General features: G+C 35.4%; 1 protein-coding gene across 4 annotated transcripts in view; it reads right to left on the minus strand.

Moving 5' to 3' along the window:
- CWC22 (CWC22 spliceosome associated protein homolog) overlaps positions 1-19,441 on the minus strand; it is a 33,906-nt gene that overhangs the window by 4,017 nt on the left and 10,448 nt on the right. For all 4 annotated transcript variants that reach the window (XM_064451742.1, XM_064451740.1, XM_064451741.1 and 1 more), the window contains 8 exons: positions 19,244-19,339; positions 17,925-18,006; positions 16,611-16,671; positions 3,893-3,970; positions 2,606-2,758; positions 1,551-1,678; positions 484-585; positions 181-374 (listed from right to left, as the gene is read on the minus strand). In XM_064451742.1, coding sequence (XP_064307812.1) covers positions 181-374; positions 484-585; positions 1,551-1,678; positions 2,606-2,758; positions 3,893-3,970; positions 16,611-16,671; positions 17,925-18,006; positions 19,244-19,339 — 894 coding nt within the window. The remainder of the gene's footprint in view (positions 1-180; positions 375-483; positions 586-1,550; positions 1,679-2,605; positions 2,759-3,892; positions 3,971-16,610; positions 16,672-17,924; positions 18,007-19,243; positions 19,340-19,441) is intronic.

The raw sequence follows: 19,441 nt of genomic DNA on the forward strand, positions 1-19,441 counted from the left end.
AAATTTCCATGAGCAATATTTAGTATTTTAAACCTTGTAAGTTAGAATAATTGGTTACTTTTTAAAGCAGAGGAACTAACACTGTCTATAGCTAGTTTTTCCTCAAAAAAGTATACATAGAAATAAATGGGTGTATACAAGTAAATAAAAAGTAAATAGTTATAGCTAGTGTTTAGGTACCTGAGTCACTGCTGTTGTCACTGCTAGATGAGGAGTCACTGCTGCTGGACGACTCTGAGCTACTACTGCTGCTGCTGTCAGAATCAGAATCTGAGGACGAGTCTGTCTCTGAAGATGAATCTGATGACTCAACATCTTGTTTCTGTGTCATTATCATCTTTGGTGCATTTTTAAGATGTTCCCGTAATTCATCCCTAATGAATAAAAAAAAATATTTTCCCCCAAATTTTTTTTTTTTTTTGGGGGGGGGGGAAGGGAGGGAGGGAAGGAAAGTAAATATCAAATAACAAAAGTGCTCCTCACGTTAGTCCTCCAAGGCCAATAGAAGTGAAGAAATTGATGGCAAAGCGAGTGTTTCTTGGGTTATCCCGAGGCAACAAACCCTCAAAGAAAGGCTGCAATGTTCTGATGAAAAACAAACATCTAAATTAAACACCACGCCAGCTTAGCACTAATTCTCATTGACATCAAACACTGAAAAAGAAACTGCATGGACCTCCATAAGATAGCCAAAGTTTTCTCTTAAAGTATTGAAAAATAAATGCGTGAATTGTTTATATCTGTGATGTATCTGATCAAAATGCTATTTAAGAACTTGCTCTTTGATGAAAACATAAGCTGCTTCACACAGAATCACATACATACTCTGACAGATTATGACAACAGAAAGCCTGATTTTGTAAAGCCCTGAAGAGACTTATGAAATTGCAGTAGCCTGTGATAGCAAAGGAAAATACTTACTGACCAAGAAGTTCAAAGATCTGAGTACATACACTGAAATGCCAAACAGGGCCCTAAGTATAGTTTCAAGTTTACACAAGCTAAAGCATCTACTAAATTCTTCATCATACACAGAAGAAATCCCAACTTACAGAAAATAGCTCTAACAACTGAAAGGAACATTGCCAGGATGCAATGCATTAAATCACATACAGGCTTAAAAGAATGTGTTATTCACACTATACTTAAGTATAAGCAACTAATCATAGAAAAACTGGAATTGGTAGTACTGTGCTTTTTTTCTAAGTTTTGTCAGAAAAAGAAGCTACAGTTATATTTATTACAGAGCTATATAGCTGACAATATATAAAAATGTACTTAGAAGATTCTTATATAGCTGAACTACCGTTGGGGGGAAAAAAAAAGATACATCTCAAATAGTCACGCACATACTTGAACCCAAACTTATGGTAACACACTTGGCTTAATGGAACTCTTTGCAGTGACTAAATCTATACATGAACTTGTTCTTGAAGTACTGTAGCAACAGAACTGCAGTCTTAGTTGAACCTGAAAACAGAGTTCTTACCTGTACTTTTCCAGATTAGAAACTAATTAAATTTACAGTTTCGAAAAAAAATTCAACTTACTCATCTTTTAATCTTGCATTTAGATTAGGAAGTCCCATATATTCACTGAGTTCCTGAAAGAATATTTTGACAAAAATTCTACTGGAGGATGTGGTGGTTTCTTCACTCAGTATTATACATTCAAGGACCTGAAAATATTTAGAAATATACTTAGAAGAAACCCTTATATTTAAACATACATTGTTTTATTTGTCTTAAAAACCTTTGTCCTCATGAAATAACGAATAAATAGCGATTTCCACAGACCCTCCTCCAGAACATAAACCCTGTAAATTCCTAGTTAAAGCTTTTCTTCCTCAGAAATTCTTTTCTACCATCTCAAAGCCATTTCTGATCAGATTTATACTAGTAATTCTTTAAGTATTTATTTTGTCCAGGAAAGCTTCACAAAGGCAGATCAGGTGTGTGAACTTCTAGGAAGTTAAAGATTTGGTACCTAAGTTCCACAGAGGTGAAATATTTGGACTGACTTCTGTGTGCCTGAAGACTGACAATGAGACACAACAGAAAAGTAGGAAAAGAGAAGTTACCTTGACATAACATTAAAAATTAAGAAATAAATATCTCAGAACACAAGATTGCCTTTATTTATTTTGGCACTTAAATCACAAAATGGCAATATTAAAAAATTTCTTGTAATTACATAATTCTGAAATTAACATACGAAGATCATTTAAAAAGGTTTCTTCAGGCTTTTTTTTTTTTTAGAGACTGTTCTGCTATTTACATTGCTGCTTAAAAGTTCAAAATTCTAAAAAATTGTACGTTTTAATCAACAAATGGCCCCTGAGCTCCACAAAATAACAGCTTAAATCAACTACTTCAGAATGGGGGAAGGAGGATGATGATGCACAGGGGGCAGAAAGAGGACATGGAACAACACAGACTTGTTCAACAGTGTCTGAGAAGATATTTAAAATAATCCAGTTTTCTACAAATACAAGTAGTTCCAAATTATAGAATAAATACTAAAACTCATGTATTATACATTATTTCTGAGTACTGGAGATTAATTATTGAAAAAGAAATCTAGGACAATAGCCTTTTTTACTTACACTCCAGGGAATTGAATCGGTGTACAGCAGATGAGCAAACATCTTGGCAACATTCCTCAGTTTGTTCGTTTCCAAACGATGAATGGTATCATACTGTTCTTTGAAAATAGCTTCAAAGGATTCCATATATTCTTTTTTTAACATGCAGAAACGCTGAGACAACATTGTACAATTTAAACAACCAGATTAAACGAAATATTAAACATGCAAATAACCTACATGTAAGTGACCTAATGGTGCAAATATTTACTGCAAGACTTTCCTTTTAAGTAACACTTGGAGAAGAAAATACCTTCAAATGGATACAGTTTTATTGCTTTCAGCAGTTTGTCAGAACAAGAAACTCATCTGCATTGCAAATTAGTAATTATCAATTTTGAAGTACAGGAAATTACCCAGCAATTTCTTTTACTTCAGTACATCCAGTATTTTCACCTCATGTGACCCCATCAAACGTAACTTTTTTTCATTACGTCTTTGAAAGACTATTTAAAATTAGAGAGGAAGGGAACACAGAGTGACATTTTGGATATAAACATTCCAAAGAACATGGAAGTTAACATTTACATTCTACTGAACATGTAGATTCATATAGTTAGTGCTTCATCATTGACTATCAGCCTAAGTATTTCCTCAAATACTGGATAAAACACACAAATGGAAAAAACCCACTCCCTTTCAGTGTAATTTGCTCCCTTATGAAGACAAGTACTTCATCTTAACTAGTCAGGTCTGTCAATATCTTAGATAGGGAAAACTTAACCAACAAATAATTGCAACTAAATTCGCAATTAGTTACCCAAAACCAAAGAGCTAGCTGTTTACTGAAAGACAAACAAAACCTGTCCTGGAGTTGTGGGTGGGGGTAAGTATTCAGTCTTGTGCTCTAAAACCTACTATGCAGCTTTGAACAAAGTGGTAGAAGACAGGAGTCTCCAAAATTAATATTCAGCACTGTAAAAAGGGTATTTTCTGGTAACTCATAATACTTCATACTTTCCTTTGCCACTGATTTATTGTTCTATCATAATGAGAAAAGAAAGAGGCAAAAAAGCAACAATATAAAGAGAAAATGAGTTCTCTCATTCTGCATTCACTGTGCTTATTACAATCAAAATGTTAATTCAATCAACTAATACAATAAATCAACTAATGTAACCATTTTCAGAATTATAAAAAGACTATTAAAATTTAATGGATAAATAAAGCTAAGTTTGACACACAAAAAATAGAGTAAACCAGTGAAGTTACCTACCATAAAATGTAAAATCTGAAAATAGAACTCACCCCTGCCAGTAACCCAAAGAATTTCTCATACGTTCTTTGCTGAGCGCAGCAGTCAAGTATCATATTGCAGAGTTCTTTCTAGTTTAAGGAAAAAAAAAAAATCACTAGGTAAATCACTTTAGCAGCAAAAGACCAGCATTACTAAGTACCAAATACTGAAGAAAGTCCTACAAGGATGTGAGCTTTGGAAGAAGAGCATTTACATAAAACTTCATTGGTAGCATCAGTAGTTTTCTGAATTTCTCATGTTTTAGAAGTTATCTGGAGCATGAGTATGAACTTTTGCCATTCAAATTTCCTCTTCTGCTTAAGCTAGAATTTAGGAGTTAACACACTGAACATCTCACCAAAAAACATCAAAACTAATTTACAAACTGACTTTACCACTGTGGAAAAAAAAAAAAAAGAGGAGGTATAAGATAAAAAGGGAATATTTTTGAGGGCTTCTTTTGTGGTTTTGGTTTGGTTTTGTTTGTTGGCACTTTTTTTGTGAGTGTAGGTTTTTTTTTGTTGGCTTTTAAAATAGCACCAATGTCTGTATTTATAGAAAATAAAGATTCTTTGCAACTTCGAAATGTCAAAACGGCACATAGACAAATGATTTGGAAACTCAGTTACAGTGTGCATGCTCTGCAGCCTATTTCCAAAATCAGAAATATCTGTAGATTTTGGTATATACTAATATTTTTAATTATTCAGCCATAATTTTCACCACAAGCTCTGCTTACCATAAGCAAGCAGAAGGCAGTGTTTCACTGCAATTGCTTCAGAGAGGCCTGAGGGTGATGAACAGAAAGACTAAGTTAAGCCTTGGGAGGCTGATCTGCCTAGACTTCCTCTATAATCAAGAGAGTGAGAGGAACTTTTCTAAAGAAGTTGTTTTAGGCTCATGTTGTAAATCACCCTTCGGAAAAGCATCTCTCCTTCTTGGCTAGGAAGGAGCAGAAGACAACTAGTTAGATTAGCCTCCCAAAACTTTTGTGCATCCCCCATCACTGACAGCCTGCCTTCCATTTCTCCCCATCTCCATGGCAGACATGGCTGTAAGCACCAGCTAAGGCAGTCCCACAGAAGATGCCCTCCTTCCATTGATACCAGCTACCTAGAAGAATTAGACCCAGTCTTTTTCGAATACAGGTTGTCTGGCTCCCTTTCTCCTTATTCCCCAATACCATCACCCCAAGATCCTTATGGAATCACCCTTGGCAGCTACCACCTCCTACTCTTCACACACACACCAAACCAAGAACCAGAAGGAAACACACACGGGTCGATTCTGCTTTGTACTTCACCTCTAGGACCAAAGACCTTCACCAGCTAAGAGCAGCTATCTAGGCAAGTAAGCAAACACAAGTTTTTAAACGGACTTATTCCTCTGACCTACTATGTAAATTAGATTGTAATATGGCTATGAACTGGTTTAGGGCACATTTTGAAATTAATTAAGACAAGTGAAGCAAGCACTTTTGCATAAATTACAAGCCATGAAATAAACAGCACTTAAATCGGACTGCAGTTTTTCCCATTAACTTTTTTTATTATTTTCTTGTAAGACCAGCTTCATACCATAAACCAATTTATGACATTCCCAACTAGGATTACGGCTGTCAGTCATGTATCTTTCAGGATAAATTTAATTTATCTTTAATAACACTCCCATAAAAAAAAAACCTGGGTAATTTCAAGCATTTTGTCTTCTCTTACACCAGTTTACTGTAACTTATACCAGATTTCATATTCTCCCACTTGTGCCATTCTTCCAAACACATATTCCAAAAAGAAATATTTTGCCCATCAGAAAAACTCACTAGCAAATAAAAAGCCAATCATGCTGAACAAGAAAGAAATATACCCCCTCCAAATATTGAGGCAGTAATGTGTGAAAAAAACCTTACAGATGTGTTTAAAGGCATTACTTTCAACACTGTCACACTGTGTTAGTGTGATGTATTAAAACACATATTAACTTTTTACATTATCCTGTTTTACAGTAATGTTGCAGTTAATCAGTTTTTAAACAATAAAAACGGTAAAGTGCTGATGCCACTGTTAATAAAGTCAGCAAGACTTGAAAAACAGATTAGTTTTCTTCCTCATCTTAAATGCAATTACAACATTGGTATTCCCTGTGGTTTACAGTAATTAAATATTTTAACATTTTAATTAAATATTACAATGATTTCTAGGAGGGTACCTTGAATAATCACACGCATGAAAATAGACTTGCCCACAAAGCCATTCTTGCTAGTGTTATCAAAACAACTTGAGGTTAGGTCTAGAGCAACTGTCTTCCAGATTAAAAATTAACAAACTTTAAAATGATTTAATTATTTTCTGAGAGATGTGACAAGTTCACATAGTGATTCCAGCTTCATTTATAGCTTTAAAGGTTAGTTAAGTAATTTCTATACTCCCAGTGGTAACACTTCTGGTGATGTTTATGGCCAGAGGAACCTGTGGGTATTAGTCTATCACTTGCTTAAAAGAACTCAATGAATTAGTTTTCCAGTTTTACAGGCAGCTTATATATTGTGTTGTTAGCTTTGAAAATATCTGACAACCCATATAGATGATGAATGATCTTTCATAAAGATCTTTACTTCATTACTGTATTATGGAAAAAAGTGGCCTTTCCCAAAACTGCTAAGACAGAAGATAAGGAAAAAGCTCCTTTCTAAATACACTGCTTTTCTTCCAGTTGTCCCCAAATATTTGCTACTAGCTCTTACCCGAACAGATTAATGGTTTAGACGGACCATGGCTCAACCTAACATGACAAGTATAATGATATATTTAAAAAGATGAAGGGTAAACCAGGAAAAGACAGGAAGACGGGGGGGGGGGGGGGGGGGGGGAAAAATCAGACTTTTTATCCCAGCTTTATAATTTTAAAAAACAAGCACACCCTGCCCACTCTATATTCCCTCAGCTTCACACAAAGGCAACGTTCACTGCAGACAGACGATCTAAAGCAACTTGGCTTTCTCACTCCTTTCTGATCATGGGTTCCTTTTTACAGTTACTACATTTTTTTTCCCCCATTTCTTCTTCCCTTATTTTTTGCTATTTCTTTTCTTTAACATTTGCATTCAGCTAAGACTGCAATTTCAGAGCTGCCCCACTGGCTGCCTCCAAAAGGAGGTCTCACTCTCCCCTCCCTGCCTGGAAGGGATGCAATTTCCACCTCCCCTCCCTTGCCAGCCACACAGCTCTGTTCCATCCATTGCATAGACAAGCTGAAGCAATCATGAGACATCCCCACTCCATAAACTCACATAGCTTCTTAAAATATAAAGCTATCAATCCCAGCACTTGGTTTCTACAGTCATACAAGGAACTAAAGGAATCGATTAGCTGGAAGCAAACCTAATAAAGGACATTGGTTGGTTGAAGTCAATGTGAAATTGGAATTGCGTGAAATTAGTGCCTTGCATTTCGTACATTTGCATTGCTTTTACGGATTCTACATTTTTCCTTTTTCCTTTCAGCTGAAGTATATTTTACTTCCACTTGCTACCATAAAGCTCTCTCTACTGTTGCATATTTTAATGTGTGTAACCATCACAAGTGCCTATTTTTTCCAGCATCTCTCTTCTTTCTGTTCTTCACTCCTCAAATTACCACTTAGACCCAAGGCTGGCAAAGCCATAGAAGGTGTTTCAGTAGCAGGTGGCCTCTTGGCAAACTATGTGCAGTACCTTCAACAGCTACTATACTGTCTCCAGGTCTGTCCTGTGTTTGGTCAGCTAATAGTCTTACTCAGCTTTTATTGTCCCTTTATTTCCCATTTTTTGCCTCAGCTTGTTTTACGTTTAGAGCAACATATGCTTAAAGCTAAATATGGTTATCAGAAATCTTGCACACACCAGACCTGTAAGTTGTTACACAGGAATCATTAACTGGATATAAGGACAGATATTTTCAATCATGTTGCTACAAGTCTGCAACACACACACAAAACAGCCTGGTGAAATAATACATTAAAGCCCCACAGTATCTGCTTCCCTTCCACCTGAAGGCTACACATGCAACTCCATCTCTTTAGGTTAAATGCATACATACATGTTTGGAAGATCAAAGTCTAGTCAGAATTCTAGCTAACACAGTTGCCAGTAACACACAAATACAGCATAATTCTGTATGACTTCTATACCTTTATTTTGTAGACAACAATATAAACCACAACATACACAGAAAGGGCAATGAGCTTCCCAATTATATAATGAAACTTGTTATTTTTACCTCATTATTATCTTTAATGTCATAAAGATATGCAATTATAGAAAACTTTCTTTTATGCCTACTGGAAATATTTTAATATAAATATCACTTGCCGTATCTATAAGGCATGTGCAGCCTAATTTCTAAAAAATAAAATTCAGCTTTAAGCACTCAAGATAGTTGAAATGAATCTAAGATTTTTTTAAAAAATAATTTTCTGGTAGGAAAGATCAGCAAGAGCTGCAAAATGTAAACTCATGAAAAGTTATGAGCATATGCTTAAAACAATCTTACCCAATAAATACCACATATATAAGCAGTAATTTTTAAAACTTGTGTTTCTGGGACTTCATCCTGTACAGGTATGGTTTCAAAGACCTCTTTTAATCCATTACTAATTATTTCAAGTGATACTTTTAATAATCCTTCTACATGTTCATATGGTTTCTCCTGTCAAATCTCAGTCCCTCTGTATGATCCACAAGCCTTTTAAGAGTAACCCCTATTCCATCGCTCAGATCATTAAAGAGATCTCAGGTCAGCCAAAGCAACCAGTTCATTCACACGTACCAGACTATTTAGAAACTGTTTTCAATTTTAAATATGTAATCTACATTATTAACTGGAGGGAATGAAAGAGGATAAACTAGCTCCACTAATTGGTCTTTCAAAATTTTAACTCAATATCCAGATTCTGCACCTATACATGCATTTCCTGATGTTCTATATCTTCAGGTATTACACTGACGTCAATAGCACTGTGTGTTGCACAAAATAAAGCCACTGAAGAAGCAAGCCCTTGTCCATCAAAATTTTATATCCTAACTATAACTATAGTGTTCAGAAGCAGCTTTTTTTGATGTTGTAGTCTTCTGAGGCTCCTACATGTTTCAATGCCAGGTCAAAAATACTGTAAAAATCTCCAACAGTGTAAAATGGCCAGACAATAACATCAAATAAAGTAGTATACAAATCAATACTTTGACTTGAAAAATATCAAATTTCTAGGGGGAGTGTGGACCCACCTCAGACTCAAGGCTACTGATAACACTAATAATTCCTTCCTTTCTTCAACACCTTTTGAAGACTCTTGAGGAACAGACCTCAGATTGATTTTCAACTTGTGATTTATACATCTCTGGCATCAAATATATTATTTCCATTTTAAATATATAATTCACAAGCCATTAAGCTAACCTATGTGTCTTATGCACTGAATAAACACCCTGTAAATTGATGAACTGTAAAAAGTATTCCCAGGATCATACAGGTAATAAGGAGATAGCCAAGCTATGCCCTGTAGGTGTGGATTAGTTACTGCACCTGTAAACACACACAGTCCTTTTCAACCCAAAGGAAATCAGCCTGAGGGCCAGCTTCTTTCAAAAGTTTTGAGATATATTACAAACATTCAGCTATCAATGCTTTTAAAGAATTAAGAATTTTTAGAAATTATATATTAATTACATTATTATGTATTATATAATACATACTAAAGTCTTATTTCTGTTATTTATCATACTAAAACATCTGAAAACTATGATAAATAATGCCTCAAGCCAGGCTGATGTTCAGATGAGCAGTCTAAGAATAAGATCATTCTGATTTTGATGGAATTTGCAGACTTAAGGCAATGTACTTGAAGAGGTACTGTTCTTCAAATTGTATTGGAAGAAGTACAGTTAAATGTAATGAAAAACCTGAACTAAATGCTACGATAGTCCAGGCTAAAATAGTATATGGTTCAGAAAATTAGATGTGTCAAAGTCATTACTTATACTTCCAGACATTAACAACAACAAAAGAAGCAAGGAAATAAAGTTTATGCATTAACAGAACCCCAATTACACATAGTTTTAACCTCTATGTCAGAATTACTACTACGTGCTTTTCTGATCATTAAATTATGAAAATTCAGATAGATTCAGCATCTCAGGCCCACAAGAAGTCCTGCTTCAAAAGGCAGGAAATCTACCTGAGGGTGATCATCTTTCACAGGCAGTACCAAGTCTGTGAACTAATCATGGGGCAGTTGCCAAACCTACCAGTTGCAATGCCCTACAGTGACAAAGTAAACCAATGAATCTAAGAAATCATCAACTTGATCAGAACATAATTATCAGCTTTAAGACCATCCCACTCTATACCAGTTTCCTGGACTACATTCTCACTGAACGTCAAGTCAAAATAAGTACTTCTCTTATCTTCAAGACTTGATGCATAAATAGCACAGGAGAGAAACTGACACCCCCACCCCTCCAACTAGGACTGTTTTGAGCAAGTGTGACACCATCCTGTAAAAATGAAAATGTGTCAAATGCATGATCTTTCAAGAAGGCTGTTCCTACAATAACTTTTGTCTTTTTAAGTTGGAAAAAAAAAAAAAATCCTGTGACCCATTACTTTTGTCTGGGATAACTGCATTGAGTGGTAGATATTCTTAGAGCAGAGGCTCTAATTTATTTTAGCAAGCTTCCCAGCACTGCTGTACACAAATTTAGTTCTCATCACAACCAAAATAAAAGAAACAAAAGCCAATCTCTTTTGGGCACATTTTCAAAGAGCAAGAACAATGTATAGTTGGTTGGTTTTTTTGGTTGGTCATCCATCCCACTCTCCCACCTTAAGGGAGACTGGGCAAAGACATTTCCCTTTCTGCTCTCATCTTGAATGATGCTAATAACCTTTTAAAATTAAGTATTCTGTAGGCAGCAGCATCTTTAAAAAAGAAAAACACACCTATATTCCACATGTATGTTTCCCTAAAGAAGGATCTCTAGCTAAGTAGTTGACACTCCTGTCTAGGTTTGTATTACTGTGAGGATCCTCAACTCTTTCTTTTCAGCTGAAACCATCAGAAACTGATATGTACTCCTGCAAGACCAGAAGCAACAAAAATCTGTTAAGGGTAAGCGTAAAGTAAAAAGCCTATTTCTGACATTTTAGTTGGGCTTGTTTGCTTTCCTCATAGTTCAGAAGCCAGAACAACCGGTAATACCATACTCCTTTAAATTCAGTTTTAATTTATTTAGATTTTGTTCTTTGGTAATGCATAGGATTAATGCAGCTTTAACACAGAAAATAACAGCATTAAAAAAAAAAAAAAGAGAAATAGCATGCTTTGCCAAGACTGAACATATGCCCAAAGAAGCAATTGTAAGGCTTGTTTAGAACAGCTTCTCACAGACTGTAGTACAGATGACAATAAAGCTTTTGAACTTGATCTGCAGGCTTCACTTGAGTCTAAAAAACACCAAGAAAAGCAAGCCGCCTCCTATTAAATTTACTGCAAAAAGGAAGAATTTAAACTATTTCAATTTCTTTTTTCCTTAAAAAAAAAAATCAGAAACCAATACATGGGAATTAAATTCTGAGCATATGACGTACTTAAATACTACTGCCTAATGCAGAAGAGCAGAACTAAGATACCAAAGTGAGCCAAATCAACAACAACCAAAAAAAGTAATAAACCCCTCTGTAAAAGCTTAAGAATCCCCATGGGAAAGCACAAGGAACAGGAGAGTCCCAGTGCTCAGGTGACACATACAATTGTCTTCACAGCTGAGTTACAGTAACAACACTTCACAGATCTGAAATACAGGAAGCAGAGGCATACTAGGTCAGCAAGGGACCTCTTGGAACCTACTCCTCAAGTGGGGACTTATGTCAGTACAAGACAGAGTGAAGAAGTAAAATTCGGAAGGTTTTCCTACCTGGACAAGAATTCAGAAAAGAGGTCAGAAACAAAGGGGAAGGAAAAAATAATTAAAAAACCGAACCAAAAGCAGAAAGACAGTGACACCATTTAATCTGCTGAAGTAATAAGAAACAGAGTAACAGTAAAAACAAAACTTCAACAGGCTTTTAGTAACAGATTTAGAAAAAAATTCTTAGAACTGAGAAAAGTTACAAGATTTTTAAGAAACACAGTGGTAGAAGAAGAGAGGATCTACAAGACATCATGCACAGCAGGATCCTGAAAATCTGTAATACCGAAGACACAGCGTGAAAAAGGATCAGGAAGCAAATTTGTGACAAAAAAGTTTTTAAATGGCTTCCGGACATTTATATTAAACAGGCAACGTAAAACCACAGCAGAGTAACACTTTTGCTCACTTAAGGTAACTGACATACCAAAACAGAATACAGACAGAAGAAACCTGAAAGGTTACAATAAAGGACCAAGACAGAGAAAAAAAAGCATGTCTATCAACAGTTAATACAATACAAAAGAAAATGACACATTTTAGAGAATTTAATTTTTAATGACTAAAGAAGGGTCCTTTGACATAGAAGACAACATTGAACATGCTAGAGTCATCTAAAAAAGTATTAAAAAGGGTAAGAAACAGGTCATCTGTAATCAGGAAGATAGTTTAAAGACAAGGTCCAGGTATGATATTTTATTTCCAGAAACCTGGAGCAAAAATAAATCAATGAGAAATAGTCAAAGGGAAACTGGAAAGCTGGAAATGAAAACTGAGCTTGTGAACTCGGAAAAGAAAACTGTGGAAAGAAAAGGTGTTTTCTCAAGAAAAACAGGACACTGTAGTAGGCAAACTTTTCACCCCAAAAAAAGGGGTGTGGGAAAAAATAAAGGACAAGGAAATGGAAATGAGTATTTTGAGGATGGAGAATTTACAGCTGAAGACCAAAAATTAACTGCGTGTGAGTCAGATGGGAAATGGAAGATGGATGTTTCTGTTCAACAGCATCATTCACTTCCGAAAAAGCCGTATTTCGTTCATGGCAGAATTAAAAAATGTATTCATCTCGAGTCAGAACACAACAATTTGAGGCTAGTAAATTAAAAAAAAAAAACCCAACCAAACCTCCAAAACTACTGATATTCCCCTTGCCACCCGGTACTAAACTGCAATGCCAAAAAACAGTATTATGTTGCTTGATTCTGTAGATGATCCATTTGAACCTTAATCCTCTTTTCATGAGTCAAGAGTCCTGCGACAGATCCATTACTGGTATTAATCATACAAACACTTGGGTTGCACAGCAGTTAATGTGATACGATAATCTGATAATTCAACCACTGATAAAAACTGCTAAATATATTCCTGAACTCAGCCCTGCTAAATCATGCCAAAAATCTCTGTACATAAAGGTTTCCGGAACAATTAACCTGCAAAAGTCGTTAAGCCTGTACTAGGGTCTTAAAACTGTTCATGTCTCTCTTCAGGTTTTGAATATTCTTATCAGTTTTTAGATTGTATTTAGTTGACAATTCACTACTCAAAACCTGGGGAAAACAGTCTTAATGACAAAATTAAAGAAGGCTGATTTTATTAAGTAAAGCCTTCCAGAATAAAAATACAGTTACTGTAAAATTATACCTAATGTGAGCAAAAATTTTGCAATAAGAATTTTAAGTTTCACCTGATATTTAAGTAATAGAAACTGCATTAGGAGATACTTCAGTCAAATACTCTAGTACCTGCTTCTCATGATAACCGCCACTCATAGCAGGAGTTGGCATACAGAACAAGCTCTTACCTACAGGGTCTTCACTGTAAGAAACAACCAACCATGACAATATCACCTCTCCTACACTCGATCTAAATTGTGATTTTCTTACAAGCATAAACCAAATACTGAAGATTCACCCAAGAGTTCACCAAACATTTCAGGGATTTCTCAAGATTGGTTAAAGCTTTGAATCATAAGGTGCAAAGAAACTGTAGATAAAGACACATCACCCTGCCATACAGGTTGCCAAAGCTTTCAGTAAAACAGACCCCCCCAAAGAAGAGCTTTATGGATAAAAAGGTAATCCTGTGGTTTGATAATGGAGGCAGTGGGAATCAATTCACTAAAGGCTTCAACTGGAAGATATTAACTCGAAAGAATAAAAGATGATTTTCCTTGGTTAGAAACCAGTAGTTAATTCAACCAGAAATTTCTGCTGAGTGCATTCAGTTTTTTATCCATGTGGACAGACTTGAGCCCCATAAATCCTTGAATAATTTTGTCTGTGTGTGATGGTTCTTTCTGTTCCTACACTGATCAGGAAACCTCAGGTTTTTTTATTTTTGCCCGCAACACACTTCTTAGGAGGTGTAGGTCTATACGATGAGCAAGTCAAAGCTCTCACATCTTGGATTAAGGTGAGAAGTAATAACGATTATTAGAGGGGAAAAAAAAAAAAAATCAGCATGAAGATTATGCCTAATGTGATAAGAAGATACAGTTTTACAGCAGTTTTGAACCCTGAACTGTAGTAATTCCTACAACTAGTACTGAATCATAGGTTGACACTAACTTATTTTTATCTCTTTAGATATATATTTGCACACACACAAAAAAAGGCCAAAAATAACACTTCTGCATTTATTTTAAAAGTCTCTCATTCATAGCCATTACAGCTGAATCATAACTACATCACCTCAGGTTCTTCTTTTTTTGAAGGGTGGTGTGCTAACCAAAATAAATTATCTAAGTGCCACAAACTTTAATATTCAAATACATATACTCTTATTAATCTAAATGCTCTAAACTTTTTAGTATTAAAGTGTGTTGGAAGGACATGTTATGGGAACAAAGTAATACTGATTAGAGACTTGACTAGACAGCTAGTGGGATATCGTATCTTGCCTCCTCCAATCATTTGTTCTCTAAAGAGACATGAAAGTCAGAGGAAACCTTTCAGCGATGATTCTGGTCAAAAGCTACTGTACTCTAAATTAGTTATCATTGTATTAATTGATTCCAAACAGGCCCATGTATATTCAATTTCCTCATACTTTAAGTGTCAAAACTAGACATGGGTGTTGCTCTGAGAGCTTTCCTACAAAGTTAGGAGTAAGAATTTTTGTGTTTGGAGTGCAACAGGAAAAAACCCAAACATGTCTGCACATTTATTTTTGTATATAGTAACATCCATGTATTTTTGATTTGTGATTGATAGGAGAAATTTAACATTCCTCAAAGCTCAGACAAAAATAAAGTCCTTCACAGGATTACATAATATAAAAAAAGATTCATATTCGGTAAGTTAGCACCCCATAAAACATATGAAAAGTAACACCTTAAATTCATCTGTGTATGTTTGGTTATTTTTATTTGCAGCAAGCAAAGGATTCACAGAAAGCAAAAGAAAATAACCTGGCAGCAAATAATAAGTTAAATCTCAGAAATACCAAATGAAGTGGTTAGGAAAAAAAAACACCAAAAAAACCAAATCAAAACCAAACTAGTTGTTTCTTATGCACCTAAGATTCTGACTAATAGGTTGTTTTTTTTGGCGTTTTTTTCTTCTCCCATTAAATTTAGCTTTTCTGAGCCAATCTTGTCCACAGAATAGTTAGTTGTTGACAGAGACTGCAATTTGTTGGTATTAAATACGAACAGTTGAGTAGTTCTCTGAGCAGTTACTTCACAAGCAGTGTTACACAAATTATCTCTCTTTTGTATGATCTAGCACATATATTGTGGAATGCTCTCTGTTCTTTACAGCTGAACTGATTTGCTGGAAAACGGGTTTTTCCTCTTTAGAATTCTTCAGGTTATGCTTCACTGAGAATCGTCATCCTATGCATGCTTAGTATTTCATTTCATGCACAGAATTAAAGAATTTGTTAAGAAAATACACAATCATCTAAATTCTTCGTTTACTTCCATGTAAATTGCTTAGCAACAAAACAGTACAAGAACAATAGGGAAACCGATTTCTGACTACTAGATTAAACCAAGGTTTCAAAACACACCTAACTGTAGCCCAGATCTCCACTTACTAGTTACTATTATACTAATAAGGTTACCTCTACAGTTTCAAATAAAACAGAATTGTTATAATCAGCGTCATAAGAAAATTAACAGCTCTCTCAGGTACAACTCAAGAGAGCTGCATTTACATTCTACCAGGATCTAGTAGAAGTACCAGCTTAAGGACAGTTTCCTTGACTTGAAAACATACCAGTTCTATTGATCATACACACAGCATCTGAAGACAAAACTGATTTTGTAATCTTGGAGATCAGACAACAAAGCAATCACACTTACAACTCATTACGCTATTATCCAAAGAGGACTGCGAAAGCAACAAAAAACACATTCTTTTAACACTATGCTAAATTTCAAGCCCCACTGCTAAAGTCTACAGCTGCCCGCAAATACGATCTTCAACTCTCAGTTCCTTCAGAGACAGAGCTCTCAGAATGACTGCCACGCTCCAGTACTTACGTTATAGGGTAAGCGTTTCAACAGTCCAACCAAAAAACCTTTTCAAACAGGCTATGAGCAAACATTTGAACTGCTTGACAGGAAAGAGCAATTGCATAGGCCAAATGTCTTATGCAATATGTGTCAGCCTTTTTGCTCTAAAGGTTATAAGACTCATTTTAAGGAAGAACAGCTGTAAGGAATCACTCTCATTCACCTGCTTGCTATACAAACTAGGCCCCAGGACAGAAGTAAGTGTTCTAGATACTACCATAGAACTATTTCTTAATAATGTTAATAACAAAAAAGAATAAGTTAGGCTTACAGTCTGACTTTCAGGAAAGTCCATCTTCAGCAATTTGTGAGCACATTCTTCAAAGTCTAAGCTGCAATAACAGAAAAAAATACTTGTCATTATCTGTGCGATATACACTACGCTAAAAACATTTCAGAATTATATTGATTGTTGGTGCCAAAACTTCAACTGTTTTGAAATATCTCATTAACATTCAGAAAGCTGTTTGTTGAGTTTTTTGTTGTTGTGGGGTTTTTTTAACAAACATTTTGTATTTCATGACTTTAAATCTGAAAATTAATCATTACATTAAGTCATTACATTTGCAGACAGTCTGAAAACAGGATGACTCAGGTCAATTACTATTACATCATCTTACAAAACTTAGCAAAACACAGACATGTGAGCTCATTTTGCACATCCTGGAAAACACAGAAATGCAAGCACTGTACATAAGCTCCAAAATCAGTATATACACCGCACTCTGCTCTTTGCGCTTCTGTCTTGCATATTGAAAGCCTTTAGCTACCAGTAAGTACCTCTTCCCACCCAAGTATAAGATGAACAAACTTAAGTACGGCAAGAAAGTATTCAACAGTAACTTTGAGAAATACAAGAGCCTTTCATACATCTCAGTATGGTATTAATTCTTATATCTAATGATCAATACCACAACGACATTATCTCACCCTTCATGCAGGTTCAGACCTGCAAAATACTGTGGGTGATGCCTACTTTTAATGATGGAATTGAGTGGCATCCCACAGATTACTCTCTCCTTTCACTCAGGGGACACAGGAGTTGTGTCTCCATGTTTTGACTACTCGTACCACGTACTCCAAGGGGATTTAATTCTCATGATGAATGCAAATACAGGAGACTTCAGGGTTGGTATCTGTATACTTATTTTCCAAACAACGCAGATGGCAACAGGCCTAAAGATTACCATGCTGCAGAACTCTACTCTCAGAAGTGGAGAAACACTACAGCATCTCTAAGCATGTCACGCTTTTTTTTCAGAAATTCTTAAGATGCTGTATAATCTGAAGATCACTGACTTTTGTTCACTCAGAAAATTCTGATTACAGCAATCTTCATAGAAAAGTTCCAGTGCACAACTCAAACATTTTGAAACAGGGTTTATTTTAGAATGAGTATTTGGGTACCTGTTTGTCAAAGTGGCCCGCTTTATACAATTAGGTTAGGCTCCATAAAGAACACTTCCCTGCACTTTTATGTTTTTCCCAAATTGCACATGAAAAAGAATTTAAAAAGAAAGAGAATTCCAGTTCACCCATTTCAAAGTAACTACACTCATAGGTGTACAAATTATATTATATTTACCTTGACTGAATAGCAAGATAAATTGTACGGCGGAAGGAGACCAGGTTGATTTCTGTTTTGTCATGGACAGTAACTTTCTGACCTGGGAAAGAAAAACAGTTTTGTGAAGAGCAAAACATTAAGGCAGATATATGTATTCTCTTACAACAGCTCTATTTACTACGTCTATAGCACACTGTATAATACTTTTTAGAAAAATATCTGGTACTGTTTAGCAGGTTTACTTATTTTTATTTATTTATTTTAACACAGAAGGAAAAAGCACTACTGTTCTCATCTGTAATTAACATGTAAATATTTAGAGATACAGTTTTAAGAGCATAATTCCCCTTTTAAAGGCCTTTCACGTGACTTAGCCACTGCAACCTCTGGGTTTAATGTTTCTTGCCAATAGTATTAGCAAGGTATTCTCTGCATGATTTAACTACACAATGCTTTATGTAGCCTCCTGAATTTCAACAGGTAACTCCTTGTTTCTGTTATGTCTATGCTACAGCATTTTGCAAAGTTCTGTTTTTGTCCTGGAGCAAGTGTAGAAAAATCCGTTGCAAACCACAACCATTCTGGGAACACCTTCATTCATAAGGTATTTGCTATTCCTTCATTCTTTTAAAGTTTGGTAATAGCATAAGTGATGAAAAGTTATGTGAATTCTCATACTTTTCCTCAGCATGGAAGCATCGCTCTTCTGTGAAATACTCCAGCAAACTGGTGAGGAAATGCATTCCTGGTATTCTATGGCTTTTCAATTACTCACACAGCCTGTACAAACATTCCAGTTACGTTTATCTGTTAGTATTTTTTTCCTGGGAATAAAATACATCCTTTGAAAAAGTGTAAACACTGACTGCCTCCCCTAAAGATCAAGAAATGGGGCTGAAATGAACCAAGAAGTGAGATATAGAGTATGTAAATACAGTTCTAAGAAAACCCACTCTGATTTTGAAAGTGACTTAAAAATACGACTGAACACTAGAAAGTGTCCAGAAAGGTTCTCTTTCTTAGTTTTTAAGTAAGTGTTTTCACATTTGTTATTTTTAATATCTTATGTTTGCAAGGCTTTTCTTGCATGAAACTGATATGGTCAGGAACAATCAGGCAAAGTTGCTTTTCATTATCTGCCTGGGCTGAATGCTTCCTTTTAGACCATTACTTTTATACTATCTACTGGTAAACACTTAGATCTGAGAACAATATAAGATTAAAACATCCCCTTATTTTTTGAACATTTAGTTCTGCAAAATGTGTATTAAGTTAAGCGCTTTTTTTCCCATTTCATCTACAACCAGTTACTAGTAAGGTGCCAGTCATATACATACCATCTTCATCTTCCTCTTCATCATCATCTTCATCTTCTTCACTACTTCCAGCCTCTTGATCTGCTTCAGATTCACTGTCACCTTCATCAAGAATTTCTGAAAGAACAGTATCCATATTAAAGGAATATAGGCCACAGTAGTTTCATTACCAAAAAACTTTGATCCAACACCTAAGAGTGAAAGGGTGTCTTGGGTGGA

The sequence above is a fragment of the Phalacrocorax carbo genome, chromosome 5 (assembly GCF_963921805.1).
Source record: "Phalacrocorax carbo chromosome 5, bPhaCar2.1, whole genome shotgun sequence".
NCBI classification, from domain to species: domain Eukaryota; kingdom Metazoa; phylum Chordata; class Aves; order Suliformes; family Phalacrocoracidae; genus Phalacrocorax; species Phalacrocorax carbo.